The sequence below is a fragment of the Mchenga conophoros genome, linkage group LG7 (genome assembly GCF_057382185.1).
Source record: "Mchenga conophoros isolate Kocher_MC1m ecotype Shallow Benthic linkage group LG7, M_conophoros_male_GT1.1, whole genome shotgun sequence".
In the NCBI taxonomy this organism is placed as follows: Eukaryota; Metazoa; Chordata; class Actinopteri; order Cichliformes; family Cichlidae; genus Mchenga; species Mchenga conophoros.
This window is the reverse complement of record NC_140532.1, coordinates 58,366,229-58,393,421: the sequence shown is the minus strand read 5'-3', so window position 1 is coordinate 58,393,421 and position 27,193 is coordinate 58,366,229. Positions and strand designations below refer to the sequence as shown.

The following is a 27,193-nucleotide window of genomic DNA, read 5'->3' as shown; positions in this document are numbered from 1 at the left end:
GGTTACAGTTGCTCCAAGACAGTAAGAACAGTAATTAACTGAACTAAATTAAATAATACAATATATTGTCAGACTCTTCTTTTCTGGTCCCCTCCCCAATCGGACCAGTAGTGACATTCTCATCGAATTCCTGGCTCTCGGAGTGGTGTCCAAAATATGATGTGGGCTTTACTGATAATTGGGAAACCTTCTGGGGAAACTCTGGTCTTGTTAGAAAAGATGGCATATATCCCACCTTCTTGTTTCAAGAAATCTGGCCAAATTTATTAAACCCCCAAAACATGAACCACCCAAAAGAAAAAAGGGCACTAGAATCCCAAAAAATTGTGGAGGCTGCCTGGCAATGAATCAAGACTAGCAGGGATGGATAGTAGGACCAAGCTGGGGAGCTGCTCAGGAGGGGGTAATCCCAACAACAGCGAGATGAATTCATCAGAAATTATAAGGTCTTTGGTTTGTATCATATCTTTCTAATAGGCTCTAATTTGTTCATGTAAATTGAGTCCTCTTCACACACTAAGGTTAATTATGGAATTCCACAGGGTTCTGTGCTAGGGCCATTTATTACGCATAACATACATTTTCACCGCTATGCAGATAATACCCAACATCGATCCATGGAGCCAGATAATACACACCAATCAGTTAAACTACAGGCTTTAATTTCCTGCCTCTTAATTCAAATAAAACTGAGGTTATTGTATTCGGCGCTAAAAATCTCAGAAATATGGTATCTAACCAGATGCTTACTCTGGATGGCATTAGCTTGGCCTCCAGTAACACTTTGGGGAACCTTGGAGTCATTTTATTGACCAAGATATGTCCTTCAATTAAACAAATATGTAGGACTGCTTTTTTCCATTTGCACAATATCTCTAAAATTAGAAACATCCTGTCTCTGAGTGACACTAAAAAAACTAGTTAATGCATTTATTACTTCTAGGCTGGACTACTGTAATTCATTTCATTCAGGATGTCCTAAAAACTCCATGAAAAGCTTTCAAGTAATCCAAAATGCTGCAGCAAGAGTACTGATAGGGACTAGAAAGAGCAAGCAAGCAAGCAAGCAATTTATTTATATAGCGCTTTCAGATCAGCCACCAGCTGAACACAAAGTGCTGTACACTTGACATGCCAAACATGATACATTGAGCATGTTAAAAAAATGAGAAAAATAGTAATAATAATATAAGATAAGTAAAACATATATATAAAAAAACAAAAAAACAACACATTTAAAACAATAAAATCAGCACATTAGATTAAAACAATAAAATCAGGGTCAGACTGTGTCATAAGCCAAAGAGTAAAAATGGGTTTTAAGACGTGTTTTAAAAGTGGACAGTGAAGGGGCCTCTCTAATGTGCTGGGAAAGATTGTTCCACAGATTAGGAGCAGCAATAGAGAAGGCCCTGTCCCCTCTGAGCTTTCTCTTGGACCTGGGTACCTCCAGGAGCAGCTTGTCAGCTGACCTGAGAGACCTGGGGGGTGAGTAAGGATGCAGAAGCTCAGAGAGGTAAGTTGGGGCAAGACCATTTAAACATTTAAACACAAACATGAGAATTTTTAAATGAACTCTAAGAAAGAGAGAGCATATTTCTCCTGTTTTGGCTTCCCTTCATTGGCTTCCTGTTAAATCCAGAATTGAAGTCAAAATCCTGCTCCTCACATATCTTAATGACCTTGTAGTACTATATCACCCCATTAGAGCACTTCACTCTCAAACTGCGGGCTTACTTGTTGATCCTAGAATATTTAAAAGTAGAACGGGAGGGAGAGACTTCAGTTTTCAGGCCCCTCTTCTGTGGAACCAGCTTCCACTTTGGATTCGGGAGACAGACACTATCTCTACTTTTACGATTAGGCTTAAAACTTTTCTTTTTGCTAAAGCATATACTTAGGTCTGGATCAGATGACCCTGAATCGTCCCTTAGTTATGTGCATAGGCTGCCGGGGATTCCCACGATGCATTGAGTATTTCTTCTTCAGTCACCTTTTTCGCTCACTATGTGTTAATAGACCTCTCTGCATTGAACTATACTTGTTATTAATCTCTGGCACTCTTCCACAGCATGTATTTTGTCTTTTCTTCCTTCTCTCACCCCAACCGGTCGCAGCAGATGGCCGCCCCTCCCTGAGTCTGGTTCTGCTAGAGGTTTCTTCCTGTTAAAAGGGAGTTTTTCCTTCCCACTGTCGCCAAAGTGGTTGCTAATAGGGGGTCATATGATTGTTAGGTTTCTCTCTGTATGTTTTATTCTAGAATATAAAGTGGCTTGAGGCGACTGTTGTTGTGATTTGGTGCCCTATAAATAAAATTGGATTGAATTGAATTAGATGTATCATTACGTACATTTACTTTCAATACTACTGATGTTTATTTAGACTTTTTCTTTCCGTTTAAACTTTCTGAGCTAACTTCAGTAATATCTTCTTCAAAGTCATCAATGTGTCTATTAAATGTTTGCCATGATTAATCTGTTTATAAATGGGCAACATACTATAGCCTTCGAGTGGAGGTAATTAAACCATTACTTAAAAAGCCATTGCTTAACCCAGTTGTCTCAGCTAATTATAGGCCAATCTCCAATCTTCCTTTTATCTCAACATTTTTTGAAAGAGTAAATGTTATCTGATCATCTGCAGAACTCGCCTCCAACTCTGGAGACCCACAAACTCACCACACTTGATTCCTACTTCCGCTTGATAGGTCCCTCCCACCTCTGGTGTCCATCATTTGTTCAGGGGATTACTGCCACGACAGGCCACAGCTTTGTACTGCTGTCTCGGCATTTAACACAAGCCATTCAGGCTCAATCTCTCTATTCTCCATCATAAAGTTGTGTTGGTGGTGTGATTCAAAAATCTCATGGGGCTTCTGTCAGACACTCTCAATGTACCCTCACTCTATGTTTGGTTACACCAGACCTATCCACCATGCTCCCCATGGTGTTTGTTATGGACAAACTGTGATTAGTACAGAAGTCCAACAAACAACTTGGAGGTTTAGGTTTAGCTCAACTCTCCCTGAAATGTCACCATAAGAATACAAGGACTAGAAAGATGTCCTATTTCTCCTATACTGGCTGCTATTCATTGGCTTCCTCTTAAATAAACAATTGAATTTAAATTCCTTCTCTTCACATACAAAGTAAACAATCAGACCCTATCCTAAAGACCTCTTAGTAGCATATTATGCCAATAGAGGACTTTGCTTTCAGAGTGCAGGGTTACTTGCCATTTCAAAAAGCAGAATAGAAGGCTGAACATTCAGCTATCAGATCCCTCACCTGTGGAACCAGTTACCAGATTCCCTGCCTAATTTTAAGATTAGGCTTAAGACTCCTTTTTGGTAAAGCTTACAGTTTCACTCACTGAGCCTTGTTCTGCTGAAGGGCTTTTCATGTTGCAAGGGATTTCTTCCTTCCAGTTGTTGCTAAGTGCTTGCTCATAGGGGATTGTCTGTTCGTGTTTTGGGGTCCAGGTTTTTTTTTTTTACCAATAATACTACAGTGAAATTGAAAGCTATGTATAAACTATCTGTATGAATGAGTGAATATGGTTTTTAGTGTAAAAGTGCTTTGAGTGGTCAGAAAAACAGAAATTACAACACAAATACATGTCCAGTTACCTTGCTATCACCTAATGTAGACTTTACTACTTTTACTACAGACATCCAGGTGTACATGTTTTTTACAGAACATTTTAACTTAGATGTGTGCTAAACATAAAATATAACTGGACGTTATTAATGGAACACCCTGGGGCATTGTTGCAGAGGTGTACATGATGTTTTTAATGTAGTTCAATTATTGTTCCCTGACAGAATTTTCTTGGTGGACCTACAACCATGAAGACACAGTGAGTTCCAGTGGATATGATATTGTTAAAAGCCACGGGAGCAGCTTCAGTGTGTCTTTCATCCTGCGCTCTTTAAAGCCAGATGGGTTGCTTTTCCAGCTGAGGAGGCCCACAGAGGAGGCCTACTTCTCAGTTTACCTGGGCATGGGGAGGGTTTTTGTTAGCTCTCTGCCAAGTAGTGCTCCACTTACAGCTCCAATATTTGTGACTAATGGTGAGAAGCAGCTTCTGCAGGTGGAAGTGCAACACAGACAGGTCATCTTTGAGCATGCGGGAATTCGCTACAGAATGGGAGAGATCCCTGAAGTTAGTGTTAACAGTGGAGATCAGGCCTATGTGGGAGGACTTCCAAAGGAATGGCCCTCTGATACCTGGGGGGGACGTTTCAAAGGTTGCCTTCAGGATCTTCGTTTAGACTCCGTGCATTTGGATGTGGATGGTTGGAACACCTTGAATAAAGTGGACATTTATTCATTAACCTATTCTGAGAATGTAAAGAAGGGATGTGTCAGTGACAATACCTGCAAGGTAGGACAAACCTCCTAAATCTTTTTATATTCTTTTGTGTCTTTGTGTTCTTGTGAAAAATACCTTTAGGTATGTTGTTCACCTTCATGTTGTTTGGATGTGTAGTTCTCAGTGAGTGTGTAACTATTGTCTTTTTGAAAAAGTAACTTAACTGTCTGCTTATGATGTATTTAATGGACATCAGTAAACTGCTATTATAAAAAGACAGGTTACACTTTTCCTTAAACCATTCTCTAAACTAATGAGGTGATATTTAGGCCAAAATGGTACCCACTTTGTTAAAATATGACCCAAAGGGGAAAGTGTTATAAATGAAACACAGACCATTTTGATACTAGTCCGAAGCCAACAGTTCTGGGCGGCTCTCACTTCATGTTGGTAGATGATTGGGAAACGTCTGGGGAAAACCTGGTCTTGTTAGAAGAGACAGCATCCATCCCACTATTCCACTTTGGATGGAGCAGCTTTCATTTCTAGAAATCTGGCCAAATTTATTAAACCCTCAAAAACGTGTCTATGCAGAATCAGGACGAGAAAGCAGAGTTGCAGTCTTGCAATTCTCTCTGTAGCTCATCACTTCCTGTTATCCCCCCGAAACCCCATTATTATTAAAGATTAGGTCTCTCTTAGTACATCAATTATTAATCGACCAACAAACCTTTCTTTGATTTATTCTGCCTTACAGAAAACTGGTTACAGTAAGATGATTACGTTAGTTTATATGAATCAACACCCCTGATTTAGTGCTCATGTGATATGAAATAATTATTGTTATTATGTTATGTAATTATTGATTTTAAGATCTGTGTAGATACTGAAAATGACAGACTCAACACAGCATTAAGTCAATTATCAATTATTAGACTCAACTGGCTTCTCTCAAAATGTAAAAGAAACCACACATTATTTTAATCACACTGGATTTTGTTCTGACATATGGCATGAAAACAGCTTCCTGCAGCCTTGACCAATTGCAGTGTAACTAAGGGAAAATTCAGGGTCATCTAATCCAGCCCTAAATATTTGCTTTATTAAAAAGGAAAGTTTTAAGCCTAATCTTAAAAGTAGAGAGGGTGTCTGTCTCCCCAATCCAAGCTGGAAGCTGGTTCCCAGAAGAAGGACCTGCAAGCTGAACAAGGCTCTCTCTGCCAGGCCTTCAGGCTGGGATGCATGAGGTTCGCCCTGAGTTCCCAAAGGCACTGGATGTTGTAGGGCTGCCTTGGTTGATGTTTCTCATTTTCAAGATATTGCACAAATAAAAGGAAAGCAGTCCTGCATATTTGTTTAATATACGCATTGGACATATCCTGGCCAAAAATGACTTCAGGATTCTTCACAGGGTTACTGGATGTCAAGGTAATGCCATACAGAGTAGACAACTAGTTAGACATCATATTCCTAAGATTTCTAGGGGTGAATACAATAACCTGAGTTTAGAACCAGAAAATTTGAGGTTATTTTTATCTGAATTTAGGTCTTTAAACCAGTTTAACTACTTGTTAAACTGTATGGTATGTTATCTGGCTTCATGGATAGATAATCTTCGGTATCATTCGCATAGTATTGAAAATACATGCTATGCCTTCTAATGACACTGCTAACGGAAGCATGTATAATGTCATAGCGCCTAATTCTGTGGAACTCCATAAATAAGCTTAGCATTCAATTTAATTAAATTCTGTTTATATTTCGCCAAATCACAAGTTTCAAGGTACTTTACACTTTAGTTTAAAAAAAAAACTACAATAATATAGAGAAAACAGAAAATTACAACAATGATATGACCCCCTTGGAGCAAGCACTTTGCATTGGGAAGGAAAAACTCCTTTTTAACAGGAAGAAACCTCGAGCAGAACCATGCTCAGAGGGGGGCAGCAATTTGCAACGTCTAGCTGGGTTAGGGGAGGAAGACAGGACACTGACACTGTGGAAGAGAGGGAGAAATGAATAATAACTAATAATTAAATGCAGAGAGGTGTATAAACACAGAGATTGAAAAAAAAGTGACTGAAGAAAGTAGCTGTGTGAAGAGGACTATCCATTTACATGTATAAACTGGATATCTGCAAGCCAATCTAACTTCTTTTTATCTCTAAAATTCTTGAAAGAATAATTACAAAACAGCTACAGAGAAATGTTTTATTTAAAGAGTTTTAGTCATGTTTTAGAGCTCATCACTGTCCTGAAATAGTGCTTCTCCGTGCTTGTCCTGCAAGACCTCAGCGTTCCATACTGTTGACCAAAATATTTTATTACAGCAATAAGAGCATGCTGTAGGTATTAAAGCACTGCACTGCAGTGATTTGAATCATGTCTATGTAATAGATTCCAATTTGTTCATTTGTAAATCCTTTTAGAGGCTTAGAGAGTCTTCTTCACACACTAAGGTCAATTATGGAGTTCCACAGGGTTCTGTGCTAGGACCAGTTGTTCTTACATTATACATGCTTCCCTTCGGCAGTATCATTAGAAGGGATAGCATACGTTTCCATTGCTATGTCGATGACACCCAACTTTATCTAACCATGAAGACAGATAACACACACCAATTAGTTTAAACTGCAGGAAAGACTTAAAATTGACCTAAAATTTCTCCGAGTGATGTTGAAAAGCTTTTCCATGCATTTATTACTACTAGTAATATTACTTTATTACTTCTGGACTACTGTAATTCATTATTTTCAGGATTTCCCCAAAACTCCATGAAAAGCCTCCATTTGAACCAAAATTGCTGCAGCAAAAGTACTGACAGGGACTAGAAAGAAAGAGCATATTTCACACATACTGGCTTCACATCATTGGCTCCCTGTTAAATCCAGAATCAAATTTTAAATCCCTCTGTGTCAAAGGGGGCCAAAGGCCTGTACTGAATGTTAACCATTCCTCGCCGTCAGTCCCCTGACCGTGGTCGGGAGACACGAGGGGAGATGCTTCCTCCAGGGCCGAAGTTTGTCCTCCTTCGGGGTTAACTCCCTTCACTTTTGTGGAGTAGTGAGGCAGACAGAAATCAGCCGAGGGCCCGGAGAGTACTGAAGAGATGAGGCTTTAATAACAGTACTGCACACTTCGAAAACACACTGCATAGCCTGTAGCCCGTTAGAACGCTGCTCCCGGTCGCCCTCTCTACCCATGACACACTCTCTCCATTTTTCTCTCTTTCGCTCCCCCGCGTTTCCTTCATGCGCATGCTCACACACACATCACATACACTCCTTACTGCACCCAGTCACACACAAGACGGCAATTCCCGCAACATGAAGCTGGACCGAAGTGCAGAACCAAGTGCGGAGTCAGCTGAAGTAGTTTTAATAGACTTTATTATCTTTGCAACAAACAGAATAATAACTTGGCATAGAAAAGTAGCAAACTTAAAGTGAACACAACATTTAACTTTGATGGATGAGGGGTTTGGGCCTGGGAGGACTAGTGAGGAGGACTGAGTCGTGGCAGGTAATACAAGTTATTGCACTGAACGGAAAGGGAAAAGGAGGTTAGAGTGAATGAATGAGTGAATGAGAACTTCTCCAGGTGAATGTGGATCTTAAAAGAGGGAATAGCTTGTGCTGCAGGTGGAGTCAGAGGTACTTTAAGAGGAGGAGGTGAAATTCCAGGTGAGCTGAACAGAGAGAAATGACTACCCTGGGTTCCAAGAAATCCTGTGAGCAATGGTGGCAGGAGGGCAGGCGGGTGTTGAGCAGGAAGTTTTCCCAGTAACAATGAGTATGACTGGGAATCCGAGGAGTGAGCGAAGCTGAAGAACGGAGCTGAGATGTGACCAGAAAACTGCAGCACAAGATAACAAGGGAAGTGCAAGGACTAGAAACAATAGCAGTGAGAGAGTGTGAGAGCCTGTTACCAACATGGATTAGTTGACAAACTGATGGTGAAGAGACGTCAACGCAGTTCTTAAGTAATGTGGACACAGGTGAATCAGGAACCCAGTGGAATTTTTCCGCAGCTCACCCAGCCTGTGACACTCTGCTCACTTACAAGGTCTTGAATAATCAGATAATAATAATAATAAAATATCCTATCTTAAAGACATCCAAGTAACATATCACCCAAAAAGACCACTTCACTCTTAGACTGCTGGTTTTCTTGTGGTTCCTGAGGTATGTAAAAGTAGAGGGAGGCAGATCTCCAGCTTTCAGGCCACTCTTCTGTGGAGGCAGCTTCCAGTTTGGATTCAGGAGACAGATACCCTCTCTGCTTTTAAAATTCGGCTTTTTTTTTTTTTTGATAAAACATATAGTTAGGGCTGGATCAGGTAACCCCAAATCCTCCCTTAGTTACATTGCAATAGGCCTAGCTGGGGCTGAAGTGTTTCTCCTTCTCTCACCCCTTGTGTTTTTACACAACTCTGCATTTAATTATTAGTTATTATTAATCTCTGTCTCTCTTCCACTGCCTTTGTCCTGTTTTCTTCCCTTTACTCCCAACCAGTCACAGCAGATCACTGCCCCTCCCTAAGCCTGGTTCTGCCAGAGGTTTTTCCTGCTAAAAGGGAGTTTTTCTTTCCCACTGTCACCAAGGCCCTTGTTTATAGGAGGTCATCTTATTGTTTAAATTTTCTGTCTTTTCTCTGTATTATTGTAGGGCCGTAATTAATCAAACCAAATGTTGGTGTGATTTTGCACTATATAAATAAAATTATTTTAATCAAATAATAAAATGTAATTGATTATTTCCATATCAGTTCATTGTTCTACAAAAATGTAATCTGCATGCTTCCTTTTATAGATGAAGCCTTGCCAAAATGGAGGATGGTGTACCATCACATTCAACGATTTTACATGTTCTTGTTCTGAGGAATACACTGGGAAGACCTGCAAAGAACGTGTGTGGTGTGTCAGCCACCCATGTGTCAATGGTGGCCATTGTGTGGATCTACCTGATGGATATGAATGTAAGTTTATAAAACTTCAACTCCTATTATGCCATGGAGCAAAAAATATATATTTCTGTTCGCCTACCACCAGAGATGGGCAGTAACGCGTTACTTGTAACGCGTTACTGTAATCTGATTACTTTTTTCAAGTAACGAGTAAAGTAAGGGATTACTATTGCAAAAACGGTAATTAGATTACCGTTACTTCCTGTAGGAACGCTGCGTTACTGCGTTACTAAAACCGTGATTTCTTTGCGAGAATGTCTCACGACAGTGACAACAGCTGTGTGCAGATCAACAATGGATCACATATCGATTGTGGGAGAGAGTATGAGCGTGCAGCATTTAAAGCGTGGAAGTACTGACCTTACTTTGAGTTTGATTCCATAAAAAGTGACAAAAACATTAGCGTCCATCGTGCGTGGGAAGAAAACTTCTTTTTACAGCGAAAAAAACCCCTAAACTTCCAAGCAAGCACCGAGTGCGCAACGACGTAATGCACAACTGACCGCGGCACACCTGCACCAAAGTAAACCTCCGCCTACCCCACACTCCTGCTTTACAGGTGAAAATAGAGCAACAAGACCGCTGAGTCTTTGACTTTATTTTTTTTCTGCTGCGTTTTACTTGCATCTATTTGAAAGAGTGAGTGTAAACACAAAAAATATTTTATTTTATGTGCTGGAATGTGTAGAAAATAGGTTTAAATGTTAAACTAATTTATTCAAGTCAGAGAATGTTGCATATAATTAAATTTTTGCTTGATGCATAGAGTTAAAAGATTAAAACTGATAAAACAAGTTAAAAAAAAGAGACTTTTCCATTTGATTACATTTTGTATGATGGATTATGCAGAAAAAGTAGAATTGGGCTGAAAGATCTATCGCTTTATCACCTATTCAGGTTGTAAATCGTGTTTTTAAAAAGTAACTAAGTAACTAAGTAATTAATTACTTTTGAAAATAAGTAATCAGTAAAGTAACGGGATTACTTTTTGGGGGAAGTAATCAGTAATTAGTTACTGATTACTTTTTTCAAGTAACTTGACCAACACTGCCTACCACCCAGGCAGATTCTCTTGTTTCCCTAGGCACACAAAAACCAAGGGCTGAAAGTAAAGAATAAATATAATTAGTTTATTTGTCCAACAGATAATTAACAAAAAAGATAAAATATTATTGCAAAATAATAAATAGTAATAATAGTAACTGTTTTAGCACAAAATCCGAAACCAGATTCTTAGATACACTATATTACCAAAAGTATTTGTTTATCTACCTATATGAAATTTGAGTGACATCTCAAGTGACATTAAATATAATGCTATCCCACCTGTTGCAGTTACAACAGCTTCAACTCTTTTGGGAAGGCTTTCCTTAATGTTTAGGAGTGTGTTTATAGGAATTTTTGACCATTCTTTGAGAAGCACATTTGTGAGGTCAGACACTCATGTTGGACGAGAAGGCCCGGCTTTGTAGTCTCTGCTCTAATTAATCCCAAGGGGTTCTGTCGAGTTGTGGTCAGTACTCTGTGTAGGCCAGTCAAGGTCTTCATGTCTTTATGGACCTTGCTTTGTGCATTGGTGTGCGGCCATGTTGGAACAGGAACAGACTGTTCCCAAACTGTTCCCACAAAGTTGGGAGCATGAAATTGTCCAAAATATCCTGGTATCATGAATCATTAAGAGTTTTTTCATTGATACTAAGGGGCTGAGCCTAACTCCTGAAAAACAACCCCACACCATAATCCCTCTCCACCAAACTTTACACTCAGCCCTGTGCAGTCAGACAAGTACTGTTCTCTTGGCAACCACCATACCCAGCCTCGCCCATTGGATTGCCAGATAGACTCCAGAGTCGAGTGGTTCTACACTGTGTAGTGGTGTGTGTCCGACACTTTACTTTCCAATTATTTAGATCGGCGAGTGGATACTTTTGGCAATACATTGTATTTCATTATTTTTTGACATTTCACACTTAACACTGAATCGGTTAAGGAACAGCCCAAAGTGCTTCAAAGTGGATTTAATAAAATGATCTTGCCTGTAGGTCTTCTTTGTGTAATAACTCGTTAAACTGAAGTCATTTGATAAAATACAACAGTAAAACAAAAACAGTTCTTCACAATTACTTTTTCCCCAGTTATAAAAATCAAGGTTTTCTGATTATGAAACACTTTCAGTGAGAAGACAATAAAAATTGTCTATTACTTTCAGTACTTATATGAAAAAGCCATATAAGTCACAAATACTGCAATATGTTTTCCTATATGACTATAGTTCTCAAAGTGCGAATAAAAAGCTAACTAATACTTGCCTATGAAAATATAATCATCTAAGAAAAAATCTTTTTTGGATATCATGTCTTCTGAGATTACCTCTTGCTTCACACATTGTGACATCCTATCACTGTTGTTGCCAATTTATTGCCACACCTTATCATCCTTTTTCCTTCTCTCTTTCTTACTTCAAAATGATTTAAAACACAATTGAAATCCCTTCATTACATTTTTTTTTTATTTTCTGTGTTGTATTTTAACAAGATTTATCATTAATTCCATCACATGTCAATATACTTTCCCTCATGTTTCATTTAGTTTATGCTATTTAACTTCAACTAGATTTTTCATTAGCTCAATCACACTTTTTATCTTGAAAACACTTGTGTTTGTGATTTACAATATGCTCAGCATAATTTATTTTTTAAATCATATATGTTAAAGTCTCCCAATCCTTCTTGTGCACACATACACATGCAGCCTCGAAGGCTATGACGGAATAAAAAGGCCACTCTACACAAAACCTAAGTGAGAGGCCTGTTATTAATTTCATAGATTATATTTTTGTATTCATTTTACTGCTTAATCTTATACCTGATTATATTCTGATCAGTATTAAGTAGTTAAGTACGATTAACTATCAGCAATATCACATTTAATTATGACTCTATGTTCAGAATTATGTATAATGATGTGTCAGACACACATTTCCTATCTTTCACATTCCTGCAGCCAGTCTCAGACACACAAAGGCATTAATCTGCCACGATGAAAGCTGGATCATGTCTACACACACAAAATTCAGACATTAGAATCATTGTCATTACTCAAACTACATTTGTAATTCAACATATCGATTAGACTTATACTTTGATTATATTTTTTGATTAAGAATTAAAGATGATTTACTATTAGCAAATGCACATATGGATCAATGGTACTGGTTAAAAAAATAAAGCTAAGAGGAATGGTTTAGGAGGAGCTTACCCTCTGAATCAAGTGTTGCAGAGGTCAGTATATCACCAGACTCAGGGGTAACTGATTCAGCCACAGGGAGAAGATCTTCAGCAGTAAGCCTGGGCAAAAGAAGATCAGTGTCCAGGGTAACTAGCTCAGATACAGGAAGAACACTCTCTGGGTAGTTTGCACAGTGTTCACACAACCTGTAATGTTACTGGAGGTGAGTTAGGGAGGTAAACATATAAGGTCCATCTCAGTCCATGTGTCTATGTGCAAGCACGTTTCTCCCACACTCAACAGAGAGCAGTGGCACATCCAAAAAATCACTCCTAAACGGGTTTTTTTTTCAATATATTGGGGTGGGGGTGGGGGGGCTGTAGCCTATCCCAGCTGTCTTAGGGCGAGAGGGAGGGTTCACCCTGGACAGGTCACCAGTCTGTCGCAGGGCAAACACATAGACACAGACAACCATTCACTCTCACTTTCAAATCTACAGGCAATTTGGAGAATATCTTCTACATGACATCCATATTTTGAAATAATAAGGAAAAATTGTTCATTTTGTTCATTTTGACTCCTAGGTGTTTATAATGCCACATTTGAGAACAACGCTGTGCAGTACAGTTCTGGAGGCTCCCTGGTTGAGCCTGTCACTAACATATACATGGAGTTGAGGACCCGGTCAGAAAATGCTGTGCTCCTGAGGGCCTCCTGGGGCTCTGATCTCCTAATGGTGGGTCTGTTGGACTCATCAGTCCGGGTGGAGATCCAGCTAAGCAACAGCTTTGAGCCTCTGACCTTTACAGGCGTCCGTCAGGTTGCAGACGGGAGCTGGCACCGCGTGAACATTTCCATGACTGAAAAGGACCGCAAAGCCTCCCCCTGGATCATCACTGTGGATGGAATCACAGATGCTAACAGTGTGCCAGAGCGCACAGGTAGTATTCGCTTTCTCAATCAGAAGGGGGCGTTACTAGCCCTTGCAGAGAGCTTCAATGGTTGCATGGGTGCAGTGAGGCTCGGAGGAGTTTACCTTCCTTTTGTGGATGATTATAAGGCCCCACAACCTTCTCAGTTTCATTTAATTGGAAAACCAAAGATTTATTTGGGCTGCACTGGTACCCCTGTTTGTGATTCAGATCCATGTCTAAACGGAGGCACGTGTGAAGACCTCTTTAATAAATTTGGATGTATCTGCAACTCTGGTTGGGAGGGAGACCAGTGTGAGATGGACACTGATGACTGTGCATCTCAGCCCTGTGTTCATGGAAGCTGTAAGGACTACTTGGCTGGTTTTCAGTGCAATTGCCACCTGGGATATGCTGGCACTCTCTGTGATGAAGATATTGATGAGTGTGAGCATCATAATTGTGAACATGGAGGAACCTGTCAGGATGGACCCAACATGTACACCTGCATATGCCCTAAGGAGTACAGGGGCCCACACTGCCAGTGAGTTCTCACTAATTGATCATTTGTTTATTCCCTGTAGTTAAAGGTGAACTGCTGTAGTGAAGCCAAACTACACAAAAGTATTGGGCCACCTGTGCATTACCCCTAGAGGAATTGCTCGGCCATAGAAATTCATTCCATAAAACTCCCTGCAGACTGATGTTTTTTGCTGATGTTAATGCCAATCCTACTCTGTTTTATATGGTCATCCACTTTATGGCTGAATTAAAACCACTTTGCAATATTAGTAGTTATGAGTGATTATGGATCACTGATCTTGAAGAAATTTCCTGAAATGAGTTGTTGCAGCACTGGCATCCTATTACAATACTATGCTCAAATTCAGTGAGCTCTTTAGAATGACCCATTCTTTCACGAATATTTGTAAAGGCAGATTGTATGACTAGGTGCTTGATATTATACATGTGGCCATGATACTGAAAACATTCAAATTGAAAGATTCAAATGTTTTGCCCAATACTTTTGTTCCTATGGTGTATGTAAGATATGCATGCTGCCAGCAGCTTGTGCTGAGTGAGTTAAGAGCACAACTAATCTGCCCTATTTTAAACCATATTTGTCTTCACAATTGAAAAAAAATGCAAGGAAGCGTTATTGTTTTTCTGTCTTTGTTTACAATTTTTTGTTTATTAGTTTGAAAAGACAATAACATTGTAGATTTAGCACACACTACACATGCACTTAAGAATTCCTGCACATCTTGCCAAGATAAACACTATTTCTTCCAGGTGGGTCTATCCTCCTATACAGTGTGGTAAAGATGTTATGTGTGCAAACGATGGTGTCTGCAATGATGGACTGTGGGGGGCTAACTGTACATGCATGCCAGGTTTCACAGGCACCAGGTAAGCTCACATCTGAGTCATTTTACTCTAACTGTTACTAAATTTAAGTAATACCACATGTGTGTATGTATATCATGGTAGAGGGGATATATATAAATATATAACCATAAATATGACTTAGCTTCAGAGTTGTTAATGTAACAGTTAATGTTGACTTCAGGTAATTTCTGGTAATTCAGGTAATTTTTGTCTTGCAGATGTGAAATGGAGATCAATGAGTGTGGGTCTAACCCCTGTAGAAATGGAGGTTCCTGTTTGGATCGCTTTAACATGTTTGTATGTGAATGCCCGCCCGGTTACAGTGGTCCAGTCTGTGACAGTAACGTATGTTCGCTTCAATTTCTTCTTCAGAGCTAGATAGACGAGATCAATAACTTAGTTGCAACATTTAACGAATGATATATTATATGTGTTTCCCAAACTAAATTACTTTTCATATTTTACATGAAGTTTCACAACAGCAGTATAAACTTGATTTAGATTCACATCTTTCTAATTTTGAAATGACTGAAAATCAAACTATGTAATGGAAACATCCATCAGTAAGACCAAACCTCTACACTTTTTGTCTCTGCAGAAAGAAGCCCGTATACAGGGAATCCCCTGGCTGCTAATTGTGATCCCGTTGCTCTGCCTGTGCATTCTCCTAATGATTATTGGCTTGACCTTTGTAGTGCTCACAGCAAGGAAGAAGCGCCAGTCAGAGGGCGCTTATAGCCCCAGTGCTCAGGAACTAGCTGGAGCCCGGCTAGAGATGGACAGCATGCTCAAAGTACCACCGGAGGAGAGGCTTATCTGATCTGACAGGAACACAAATCGATAAAGGGAGCTAGAGGTGATCCGATGCTGTGGGGAGGTGCACAGGGCTGTCACTGTCAAACTGTTAGATCCTCTGAATGTCCAGGCTCATCTGATGTTATAGCCCCCTCCTTATAGACCTGTGCTACAAAAATATATTGACAATGTAAATTGTGCATATTTCATCATCTGAGGAAATAAGCCCTATGAACTTCAGGAACTCATAGCCATCAATTTATCCTCTGATGACCCCCTCTTATCAGAAATCATGCCAGTTTTTTATGCTCAAAACTGCTAAACAGAGGACAAATAAGCTCTCCACTACATGGTCACCTTTGGAAAATGTCCAACAGGTTCATGGCACACCAGTGGTGCTGCTCCAGTGGAGACAGTATGGCTCTGAGAAAACTCTTTACTGTTCTTTCTTTTCTGATAGACATGTTTGGCAACATGACTTATTTTTCAGTTTTCCTGGTAATATGGGACTTTGTAGCAATTTTTAGAAATGCTTTTTCTTGTAAAAGATTACATTTATTTACATTTGTGTCCACTTGTATGCACATTAATTAAATCTATAAATGTAATAAAGGCCAATTAGAGGTTTTTACTGCTTGGCCAGGAAGAATGCTTGTTATAAAGAATTTAGACAGTAGAGATAAAGTTAAATTGTTTGCTGTTATTTTTAATTCTAGTCTAGATTTTCATTGTCTCTTGTGCTCAGATTTTCTTTCTGTCAAGGTTTTTTTCTTCTTTTTTTTTGTTTGTTTTTTTCAAAAAAGCAAACAAACAAACAAAAACAACATCCCATTTTTGATATTAGGGTCATTCGGTCTCAAATCAACCAAGGGTTCTGCTCAACTGTCTCTGATTTGCATACAAATTTGAGAAAATGTGATCATTTGGTATATCTTAAAAAGTATTTCATATATGAAGCTATGGTCTATTAACTCATAGTGAGTGAGGAAGGTGAGTGAAGAAGAAATACTCAATGCAACATGGGAATCCCCCAGCAGCCTACACCTATTGCATCATAACTAAGTCAGGATTCAGGATCAGCTGGTCCAGCCCTAACTGTATGCTTTAGCAAAAAGGGAAAGTTTTAAGCCTAATCTTAAAAGTAAAGATAGTGTCTGTCTTCCGAATCCAAGATAGAAGCTGGTTCCATAGAAGAAGCCCATATGGAAAAGATATATATAAATCTTATAAAGTTTGTATCTGTCTTATGTGAAACTTGTATGAAAAGCATACAAGAATAAAACAGATATAAGATCCCATAAAAAATTATATAAATGAAACTTGTATGTTTTGGATACTTACTAAAACAATATATGAAAGTAATGAGAAAGTATATGATGTTATATGATTCACTATATGAAGCAGGCCACATCTTATGCAAGTCTTTTATAAGTTTTTTCTATTTCTTTTCCATATGGGAGGGCCTGAAAACTGAAGGCTCTCCCTCCCATTCTATTTTAAATACTCTAGGATCAACAAGTAGGCCTGCAGAGCGAGAGTGAAGTGCTCTAATAGGGTGATATGGTACTACAAGGTCATTAAGGTATGATGGGGCCTGATTATTCTGGATTTAACAGGAAGCCAATGAAGGGAAGCCAAAACAGGAGAAATATGCTCTCTCTTTCTAGTCCCTGTCAGTACTCTTGCTGCAGCATTTTGGATTAACTGAAGGCTTTTCTGGGAATTTTTAGGACATCCTGATAAAAATGAATTACAGTAGTCCAGCCTGAAAGTAATAAATGCATGAACTAGTTTTCCAGCATCACTCTGAGACAGGATATTTCTAATTTTAAAGATATTGCACAAATAGAAGAAAGCAGTCCTACATATTTGTTTAATATGTGCATTGAAGGACATGTCCTGGTCAAAAATCACTCCAAGGTTCCTCACAGTGTTACTGGAGGCCAAGGTAATGCCATCCAGAGTAAGAATCTGGTTAGATAGGTCTGTGAAGGTTCTCAGTCATCCAGGTCATCGTAGTCAAAGGAGCTTGCAAAGAAAAGCGTCTGGACTTTTTTAAGTTACTTGAAGACGTTTGTGTTACTAGAAGACGATGTGGTGTATGCTGTACAGTGCAGCGAGGAATGCCCAGACCTCTACATTGGAGAGACCAAACAGCCACTTCACAAGCGCATGGCACAACACAGAAGAGCCACCTCCACAGGACAAGACTCAGCAGTCTATCTTCATCTTAAGGATAAAGGACACTCTTTCGAGGATGCCAATGTTCACATTTTGGACAGAGAGGACAGATGGTTTGAAAGAGGAGTGAAAGAAGCCATCTATGTCCACTGTGAGCGACCATCTTTGAACAGAGGCGGTGGTTTACGACACCAACTCTCTGCCATCTATAATCCAGTTTTGAGATCCCTTCCCAGACGCCTTAACGCCCACTCACATCCTGGGCCATCTGACCTCAGGAATTCGCATGATAAGGTGGGGCCAGGTTTCACAATGAACACACCCGAAACTCTGGCTGATTGGGACCCACACCCAGTTTCACACCTTGGCTCAGGCGATTAGAGGATCATCAGGGGGTCCTTTTGTCCCTCTGTGGGGGGATACTCCCACTAGGTTTATATCTTGGACTCTCCACCATTTGACCTTAGAACTGAAGAAGCTTCTCGGATGAGAGGTGAAACGTCTTCAAGCAACTTAAAGAAGTCCAGACGCTTTTCTTTGCAAGCTCCTTTGACAATCTGGTTAGATACCATATTTCTAAGATTTTCAGGGCCGAGTAAAATAACCTCAATTTTATCAGATTTAAGAAGCAGAAAATTAGAGGTGATCCAGGTCTTTATGACTTTAAGACAGTCCTGCAGTTTAACTAATTGTTGTGTGTTATCTGTCTTCATGGATAGATAACCTTCGGTATCATCCGCATAGCAATAAAAGTGTATGCTATGCCTTCTAATGATAATGCCTAAGGGAAGCATGCATAATGTAAACAGAATTGGTCCTAGCACTGAGCTGTTTGACAACTACTCTTTCAAGGATTTTTGATATAAAAAAAGGTAGGAGATTGGCCTATAATTAGCTGGCTTTTTAAGTAACGTTTTAACTACAGCCAGCTTGAAGGCCTGTGGTACATAGCCGATTTTTAGAGATAGGTTGATCATGACTGAAGCATTAATTAATGGCAGGACTTCTTTGAACAGTCTTGTAGGAATGGTGTCTAAAAGACATAGTTTGGAGGAAGTAATTATTGAAGTTAACTCAGAAAGATCAATTGGAAAAAAAAGACTAAATAAATATCAATGGTACTGAAAGTAGCTGTGGATAATATTACATCTGTGAGACAATTATGAGTCATTTTTTCTCTAATGGTTAAAATTTTATTTGTGAAGAAGTTCATGAAGTCATTACTAGTTAACGTTAAAGGGATGGTTGGCTCAAGAGTGCACTGACTTTTTGTCAGCCTGGCTACAGTGCTGAAGAGAAACCTGGGGTTGTTCTTATTTTCTTCAATCAGTGATGAATAGTAAGATGTTCTGGTTTTGCGGAGGGCTTACTTATAAAGCAGCAAACTATTTCTCCAGGCTAAATGATGATCTTCTAAATTTATGACACACCATTTCCTCTCCAGATTACGAGTTATCTGCTTTAGGCTACGTGTTTGAGAATTATACCGCGGAGTCAGGTACTTCTTATTTGAGGCCTTAGTTTTCACTGGAGCTACAGTATCCAGAGTCGTACGTAGTGAGGAGGTAAAATTATTAACAAGATAATCGACTTCTGTTGGAGTAGCGTTCAGATAGCTGCTCTGCTCTGTGTTGGTACAGGGCATTGAAGATGATAACAGTGGGTGGATTATATTCTTAAACTTAGTTACAGCGCTTTCAGAAAGACATTTACTGTGATGAAATCTACTCCCCACTGCTGTGTAATCAATTAGTGTAAATTTAAGTGTTATCAGGAAATGATCAGACAAGAGAAGGTTTTCAGGAAACACTGTTAAATGTTCAGTTTCTATACCATATGTTAGATCAAGATCTAAAGTGTGATTAAAGTGGTGGGTGGGTTCTTTTAGATTTTGAGAGAAGCCAATTGAGTCTACTAACAGATTAAATGCCATGTTGAGGCTGTCATTTTTAGCATCTACATGAATGTTAAAATCACCCACAATAATTATTTTATCTAAACTGAGCACTAAATCATATAAGAAGTCTGAGAAATCAGACAGAAACTCAGTGTAAGGCCCGACGGACAATAGATCAAAGCAAATAACACTGGTTTTGAATTTTTTGAAAAAGTAAAAGTCTGTCTTGGTCTTTGGTTGATTAATAGGCTGGTGTGAAAAATTGCTGCCAAACCGCCCCCTCAGCCTGTGCTTTGAGGTTTCTGATAGTTAGAATGACTCGGGGGTGTTGATTCATTTAAACTAACATAATCATCCTGCTGCAACCAGCTTTCTGTAAGGCAGAATAAATCAATTTGTTGATCAATTATTAAGTCATGTACTAACAGAGACTTGGAGGAGAGAGACCTAATATTTAATAATCCACATTTCACTGTTTTACTCTTTGGTTCAGATGTGGATACTGTATTGTTCTTTCTTTGTGATTTTTTATGTTTAAGTTGTTTGTTGCTGGTTTTTAGTTTGTTTTTTGTCTTTTTGGAAGATTTTCATGCAAATTATCCTCATCATCACTACAAGCAAACTTATCACACAGAAGGTGTTCTTTATGAAGAACCAGAAGGTTCTTTCAATGGTTGCTTCAAACCAAGAGTGTTGCATCCATTCTTGCATGCTACAGAGTAAAGGTAAATAAAAAATTCTGGATGGACATGAATGGACAGGGCAGGATGGTTATTGGGGTAGTTAGTTGTAGCACAGGGGGTAGAGCTATAGCCAGCAACCACCTTGGTAGATGCTCAGGGGGTAGTCTTCCCTTGCCCTTTGTTGTGTTCTCCCTCAAGCTGTGTGTCCCTCTTCACATGGCTACAGAGGATCCTTTCCAGGATGATCTGTAACTGGCTTATGTTGTGTTTACTTTGTATGCTCTGCAGTAAAACTGTTTCGGAGTCCAGTTGGGTTAAATTCTGCCAGCCACACAGCAAGCCTTGACAAGACTGCTAAGAAATTGATGATGCCAGCTTTTACATGACAAAAAAGCATGACTGGTGTAATTATAAACTTTAATTTTAATTCAGTTCAATTCCATTCTATTCTGCTTATCCAATTCAGGGTTATGGGGAAGTTGGCCACAGCTGCTATAGGGTGAGAAGCAGGGTATACCCTGAACAAGACAGCAGTCTGTTGTAGGGCTAACACAGAGAGACAGACAACCATTCACACTTACCTATGGCCAATTTACAATCACCAGTTAACCTAACCAATAACTGCATGTCTTTGTGAGGAAGTCGGAGTACCCGGAGAGAACCCACACAGGCACGGAGAAAATATGCACCTTCCACACAGAAAGGGCCCAGCCAAATGGTGGAGTCGAACACAGAACCTTCTGGCTCTTAAGGTCATTTCAGAAGGCCACTTTATATTGTACCACAGTGCTGCCCAATTTAATTTAGTTCAGTTTAAAATAAGATGTGGCCTGATTATTCAAGACCATGTACGAGAGGAGAGGATTTTAAATTCCATTCTGAATTTAACAGGTAGTGTATGAAGAAAAGCAAGTATGGGCAAAATATGCTCTCTCTTTCCTTGTCAGTACTCTCGCTTCAGCTGCATTTTACCACCCCACTTGCACATTATAGGTGAGATTTTCTAATCTGGATGATTTCGTAGTTAGCACAAGGCGAGTCTCCTGGCCTGCATCAGCTCCAGAACCCTGCATTATCTACTGGGTAAGACTAATAGGATCAGGGGTTAAGACTTAGGGGTTAAGAACAGCTCAACTTGATGAAAAGAAGGAAATACAGAGAGAAGATTTTGAGGAGACACCTGAATCCTCCATAGTACTAAAGGGAATGAGCAGGACCCAACAATCATCACTCGCACAGCGAGAGGAAAGCAGTAGCTGGTATTGTCTCACACAGGAGCATCTCCAGGTCAGGTATGGAATTATTGGAGAGATAAAGTGGCTGGTGCAATGTCATGGCACGCTGTGGCAGGCAGGATGTATGACCCAAATGCAGGACTTGGAGACTGAATGATTAACTAAGGGTGGCTTTATTGCTGGAGAAAAAAACATGCACAGGACAAGGACTAACAAATTAAAACAGGAAATACACGACAGGTACAGAGGCACGGACATGCCACTGAACAGAGGGAACACGGAGCACAGGGACAGGAATAACAAACTGCGACATGAGACTGAATGACTCATGTCTACTGAACAATGACAACTGAACAAGAAAATAAAGATAAAGACAGAACCTACACTAAAAATGAGGGGCACAGGAACAAAACACAAGAACTAGAAATCACAAAACAAAGAAGAACTAGAAAGCTAGAAATACAGAACCATAAAACAAAAGACTAATAATGATAAACCATGATGAAATCAAAGCTTAATAATAACACAAAACACTAGGTCACCAACCCAGGACTGTGACATGCATGCAAGCCAGAAAAGCCAGATCTGCTGCACTGAAGTCAGAAATTCAGCTTACCTCAACTCCTTTGCCAAGCCAGACACCTGACAGGGTATAGATTGAGCCTTTTGTCCAACAGTTGTCAAGCTCTCGGAGTCCTCTGGAAGGTACCACGTGACCTCCACACATCTGATGGACGGGAGGTATGTTTTAAATGGACTGAAATAACCAGCTGGAAAATAGGCCAATGAGACTGCTGCAGGAGTGGATTTGTATGTGTGGGCAGTCAGTGCCGCGGGAGAATTGATTAAGCTGATAGAAAGGGCCAGGGGACGAAAACAAGAGTTTTTCTCTATTTCCTAGTGATAAAGTATTTTTATATTTAATCAAAGAGAAATCAAAATATAAATTTCATCAATATATAAATGGGAAATGTAGTTTGAGTAGTAGAATGTCTCTAATGTCTGAGTTTTCTGGTGGCGTGTGTGCACGTGAGCCAGCTACAATCTTGGCAGTTTTGTGTCCATCTGGAGGAATGTAGGAAGATATGTGTTATAACTGTTAAACACAGAACCATGATTTATATGTGGTAAACATGAGATCAAAATATAACCTAACATATTGAACATAAATATGTATCAGTTTCCATACTTAATATGTGGTTATACCAGCTAAATTATGCTCAATTGCTTAATACTGGTATGTTGAACATGGAGGCATGTTGCTATTGACCCTGCAGAAGGTTGGTGATCTTTGTGCATAAGATTAACCTTCATGCATCTCAGCATCTCATCCACTGTGTGATTTTCACATGGCCTAGTTAACACAACTACTTTGTTACACTTTAACTGAATTCACTGAACTAAATGTACATTTTATACCTAGATTTGCAGGCAGACTGGACATGTCTGTGAAAACAGATATTAATCAAGCATACCATTCTACCATTAATCCATTAATTAATAATTGTAATTTAGTATATTAATCCAAAAATAATAAGTTGCTTTACTATTATTTCAGCATTTTTTGAAAATTTATATACAATTGTTGCTAAGCATGAAAGTATCATTTTGACTAAAGTGATTTTGGTAATTACAAGTACTGTAGCTTTAGGACAGCTGTGGTTAATGCCACAGCTGTCCTCAATTTACACAGCCATGGCATAAACCAGACCACAGTGTAATGGTGTTATACATTTAGGGGGTTCAATTTGGCCCAGTCTCTTGGAGCATTACATTTTTTGATGGTCGTTAAACCTGTGTTTTTCAAATATTTTTCACTTATGTTGTATGTTTAGTAGCAGTTCAAAAAAAGAAATAAAGGTCACCACATCACACCAGTTCAAGCTAACAAAATCCAGCTTTAACCACATAGAAACATCTAATGGCAACATCAGATTGAAAAAAAAAAAAAAACCTAAGTTAAAGTATATATATATATATATATATATATATATATATATATATATATATATATATATATGGTTAAAAAGAAACACACACAGACAGTGTGGTTGACACAAAACATTGTGAAATATGTAATTTTAATGAAACTGATATTTGTAGATTTAAATTATATGCAAATGCAGTAGGATACTATTCAGCAGTCTTTAGTCATTCTTAGAACAAATATAGTGTTGTCTTTACAAATAGGCACACAAGACAGCAGCTACAGCTGATCTGCACAGCACTTTCAAGCTGTTAATTTTTTTTGGTATTCACCACACATGAACGCATCAAAAATATCTGGAACGCAGTAAAAAGCTGAGAAAGACACTGACACAATTGTGTAATGGTAGAGAGGTCAGAGCAGATAATTTAGAAACTGATGGCCAAAGTGTGAGAAGCTATTATTATTCCTCTTACATCACAATGTTTAAGCAGCCTCATTAGCTAATCACAGTTGCAAAAACCAAAAAAAGGAAAATATATCAGCAAAGGCTTGTCCAAAAGATCCAGCAAAACAATACTATACAACAAGGGGTTTTAAAGTATTCATATATTTAGCAGACAAACAACTTTAAAATATTCCAGGAAATGTAATGTAATCTTATGCTTGTAGACGGTCTTAAAAAATTATTGACAACACATTTTTTTCAGGTCAGAGAGAAAAGCATTAAACAGAATTTATCATGAAAGCAACAAACAAAACAAAAAAACCCCCAAAACAAAACACACCCAAGCAAAAAATTCATTGTGTACAAAGCTACTAAAACATCAATAGAAGAACTATGCACATGTGAGGTGCACTATATTTTGTAGTGACAGCCACTTAATTCGATTAGGATGTTCTTTTGCTATAGCAGACTAGCTAAAAATAATAATGTGAGCTAATCATAGAAGCTGACTTCATGAAAACGTGTGCTATTGTGACATTTATGCGCTTTCAGGAAATAATGGGTGCTATTCTTAAAGTTTATACACAGATAATGGGATGGCACTGAAGACAAATGACCCACAAGAGAGCTGCGCAATGAAATGTACAAGCAAATGTTTTGGTAAATGCCTTTACAGAAAGGCATTTTCCCCAGGAAAATCACACATGACGTAACACAATTTGTAGAAATGCATCCACGTTTCCCAATCTGTTTAATAGAAAGAGTTTGTCACTGGTCATCAATCAGAGGGTGAGGGTGTCATCATGTGACCATTTTTGCCTTCTATATCAGGACCTTCTGTTGCAGTTAATCGGTGCTTTTGGAGCAAACTGCTCTGGAGCCCACTAAAAGGTAATAACCTACTGAGAAGCTCCACAGAGGACTTTATAGGTACAAAGACCTTTTATTTTTCTTCCATCAACTCTGAAATGATGGCTACAGCTGGGTATTTACAAACCAACATCAATTTGCATTTCCTCTGAACAAACCATTTTCCTGCTTGTTTTAGTTTATTTTTTGAGGATAACACAGAGCTATTGTCTAAACAACTAATACTCTAGGGACCTTTAATTTTTTTTTAAATCGCTTTTGCAATTTCACATTCATGCATTTGACCAAAAACAGTATACTCACAGTTCCTCTTGTGCCCTGAAGACTACTACACCAAAGAAGAATTAAAACAAAAAAACAGTCTGTATTATACTTGCTTATGAACACAATCATGGATACTTGGAATAAAGAGGACCTCAGCATATTCAAAGAATTAGAACACCTGCGTAAGAACTGTTGTCATGTTGACTTCTGTAGTTCAGTGTTAGAGGCTTTGAACTACAAAAAAAAGTAACTGGTTTGAAAATCACTTCATTTCTAATGCATCTACACAGATAGACTCATGACATGACAACAGAATGACTAATGTACCCAGCACAAGGAAGGTGGTTTTTAATGGTGCAGCTGATTAATGTGCGTTTTATTTATTGTATCTTGTATTTATTACTTTGGAATTTAGAATCCTGCCTCAAAAAAATAAGTTCTGACCTATATTCTACGACGGAAAAACTGGGAGCGCCTACACACTCATCAGCCTGGTTGCAGATAGCATACAAAATGTACCTGCTCTTTGTTTTTCCACTTAGGCAATCAGGACAACTCTATTAGAACTCTGACATGGCATTTTTCAGCAGTCTTTAATCTTCATTTAATCTGTATTTTTTTGAGCTAGACAAGTATAACAGACTAAATCAGATTATTCCACTATTAAAAGCAACCCAAGGTCCTGGATAGAGCAGTGGTAGAAGTGACATAAAATAATCTCTATGCACATATAAAGATTTTAGTCAAATGTTTCCCATTTCCTCCGGAGGTCCTCCACCTTCTGTTTTTGGGATGAAGCTGGTCTGGCCAAGGACAACAGGTCCCCAAAAGGATCCTGAGGCTTCTGACTGTCCTGTTCAACATTAAGTGGCTTTCCCAGTGCATTTATAGGTGTGGAAAAAGTGTGATTGCTGGCAGAGGAGTGAGGCAGAGAGGTGACTGATGACGGGAATGCTGATTGGAGCAGTGAATAGCTGGGTGGGGCAGTGGAACTGCCTGGCGAATGCTGTCTGTAAAGCCCCGGTAGTGTTGTAAATGACTGCTGCTGCGTTGGAGCAGGCATATAAGGGCCTGGCGGAGGTCTGGAGACTGTATTAAAGGGGTTTCCACTTATAATTGGTGAGTAATGCATTTGAAGGGAAGGGTTTTGCAAAGACTGGGTGAAAGGGTTTAGTGATAGGTTTGGATATTTTGGGAAAGAGGGCAAGCCCTGTGGGTAGGATCCAGGTTGTAGTACTAGCTTGTAGGAAGATGAGATACTACTATCTGTCCCATCAGTTGGTGCAGTGGAGCTGGTCTGTGCTGAGTTCTTTAGAGGATCTAAAAGGCTTATGAGATCTATACCTTCCTTAGTACTCTTAGGGGTCTTCAGCAAATCTCCATCTGTGGACATGCTCAGAGCTTGTCTAAACTCTTCTCCCCCTGATATAGTCCTTCCTTCACCAGTTCCTGCTGGTTTGGAGCATGACTGGGCTGTGGGAGGTGTCAAGACAGAACCAAGCTCAGGTGTCTTCCTTCCCTGGGGACGAGGAATAGTGATATTACCTAGAGAGGAAAGGTCCAAAGGCTCAGGGCACGTGCTGGAGCTATCAAGCCCTGGGGATTGGGTTCCTGTGTACACAGGAAGTTGGACAGATGGAGGTCTATTACAGGTAGAGGGACCAGGCAAAGGCATTTTTTCATGACCTGTACTCCACAGCTTGTTGTAAGAGTTGGAGAGCTTGAGCCCTGGAAATGTTCGTGAATTGTCACCAACGTTTACGTCCAGCCGCTGCAAGCACAAGAGATCAGAATTTAAAGAACCACTTGAGTTGTTTTTCTTCACAATTTAGCTCAGTAAATCCTACAGTACTACTGCTTCTTAACTCACATGGTGTAATATATATACATATATTATGCCATGAGCCATTATGAGTTTTTGAGATGAGATTTACTTACATACATACACACATACACACACACACACACACACACACACACACACACACACATATATATATATATATATATATATATACATACATACATACATACACATACATACACTGCCATACATACAGTCTGGAATATCTGGATTTAATTTAG

General features: G+C 39.2%; 2 protein-coding genes across 3 annotated transcripts in view; one reads left to right on the top strand and one right to left on the bottom strand.

Moving 5' to 3' along the window:
• crb2a (crumbs cell polarity complex component 2a) overlaps positions 1 to 20,431 on the top strand; it is a 50,632-nt gene extending 30,201 nt beyond the window's left edge. The window contains exons 8-13 of the mRNA XM_085280457.1: positions 3,824 to 4,386; positions 9,127 to 9,292; positions 13,093 to 13,963; positions 14,713 to 14,829; positions 15,027 to 15,153; positions 15,407 to 20,431. Of these exons, the coding sequence (XP_085136583.1) occupies positions 3,824 to 4,386; positions 9,127 to 9,292; positions 13,093 to 13,963; positions 14,713 to 14,829; positions 15,027 to 15,153; positions 15,407 to 15,628 (2,066 nt within the window). The 3' untranslated portion in view covers positions 15,629 to 20,431. The remainder of the gene's footprint in view (positions 1 to 3,823; positions 4,387 to 9,126; positions 9,293 to 13,092; positions 13,964 to 14,712; positions 14,830 to 15,026; positions 15,154 to 15,406) is intronic.
• A 3,219-nt stretch (positions 20,432 to 23,650) lies between these two features.
• The window catches only part of dennd1a (DENN/MADD domain containing 1A), a 41,073-nt gene continuing 37,530 nt past the window's right edge, over positions 23,651 to 27,193 (bottom strand). For both annotated transcript variants that reach the window (XM_085280458.1, XM_085280459.1), the window contains one exon: positions 23,651 to 26,879. In XM_085280458.1, coding sequence (XP_085136584.1) covers positions 25,848 to 26,879 — 1,032 coding nt within the window. In that variant the 3' untranslated portion in view covers positions 23,651 to 25,847. The remainder of the gene's footprint in view (positions 26,880 to 27,193) is intronic.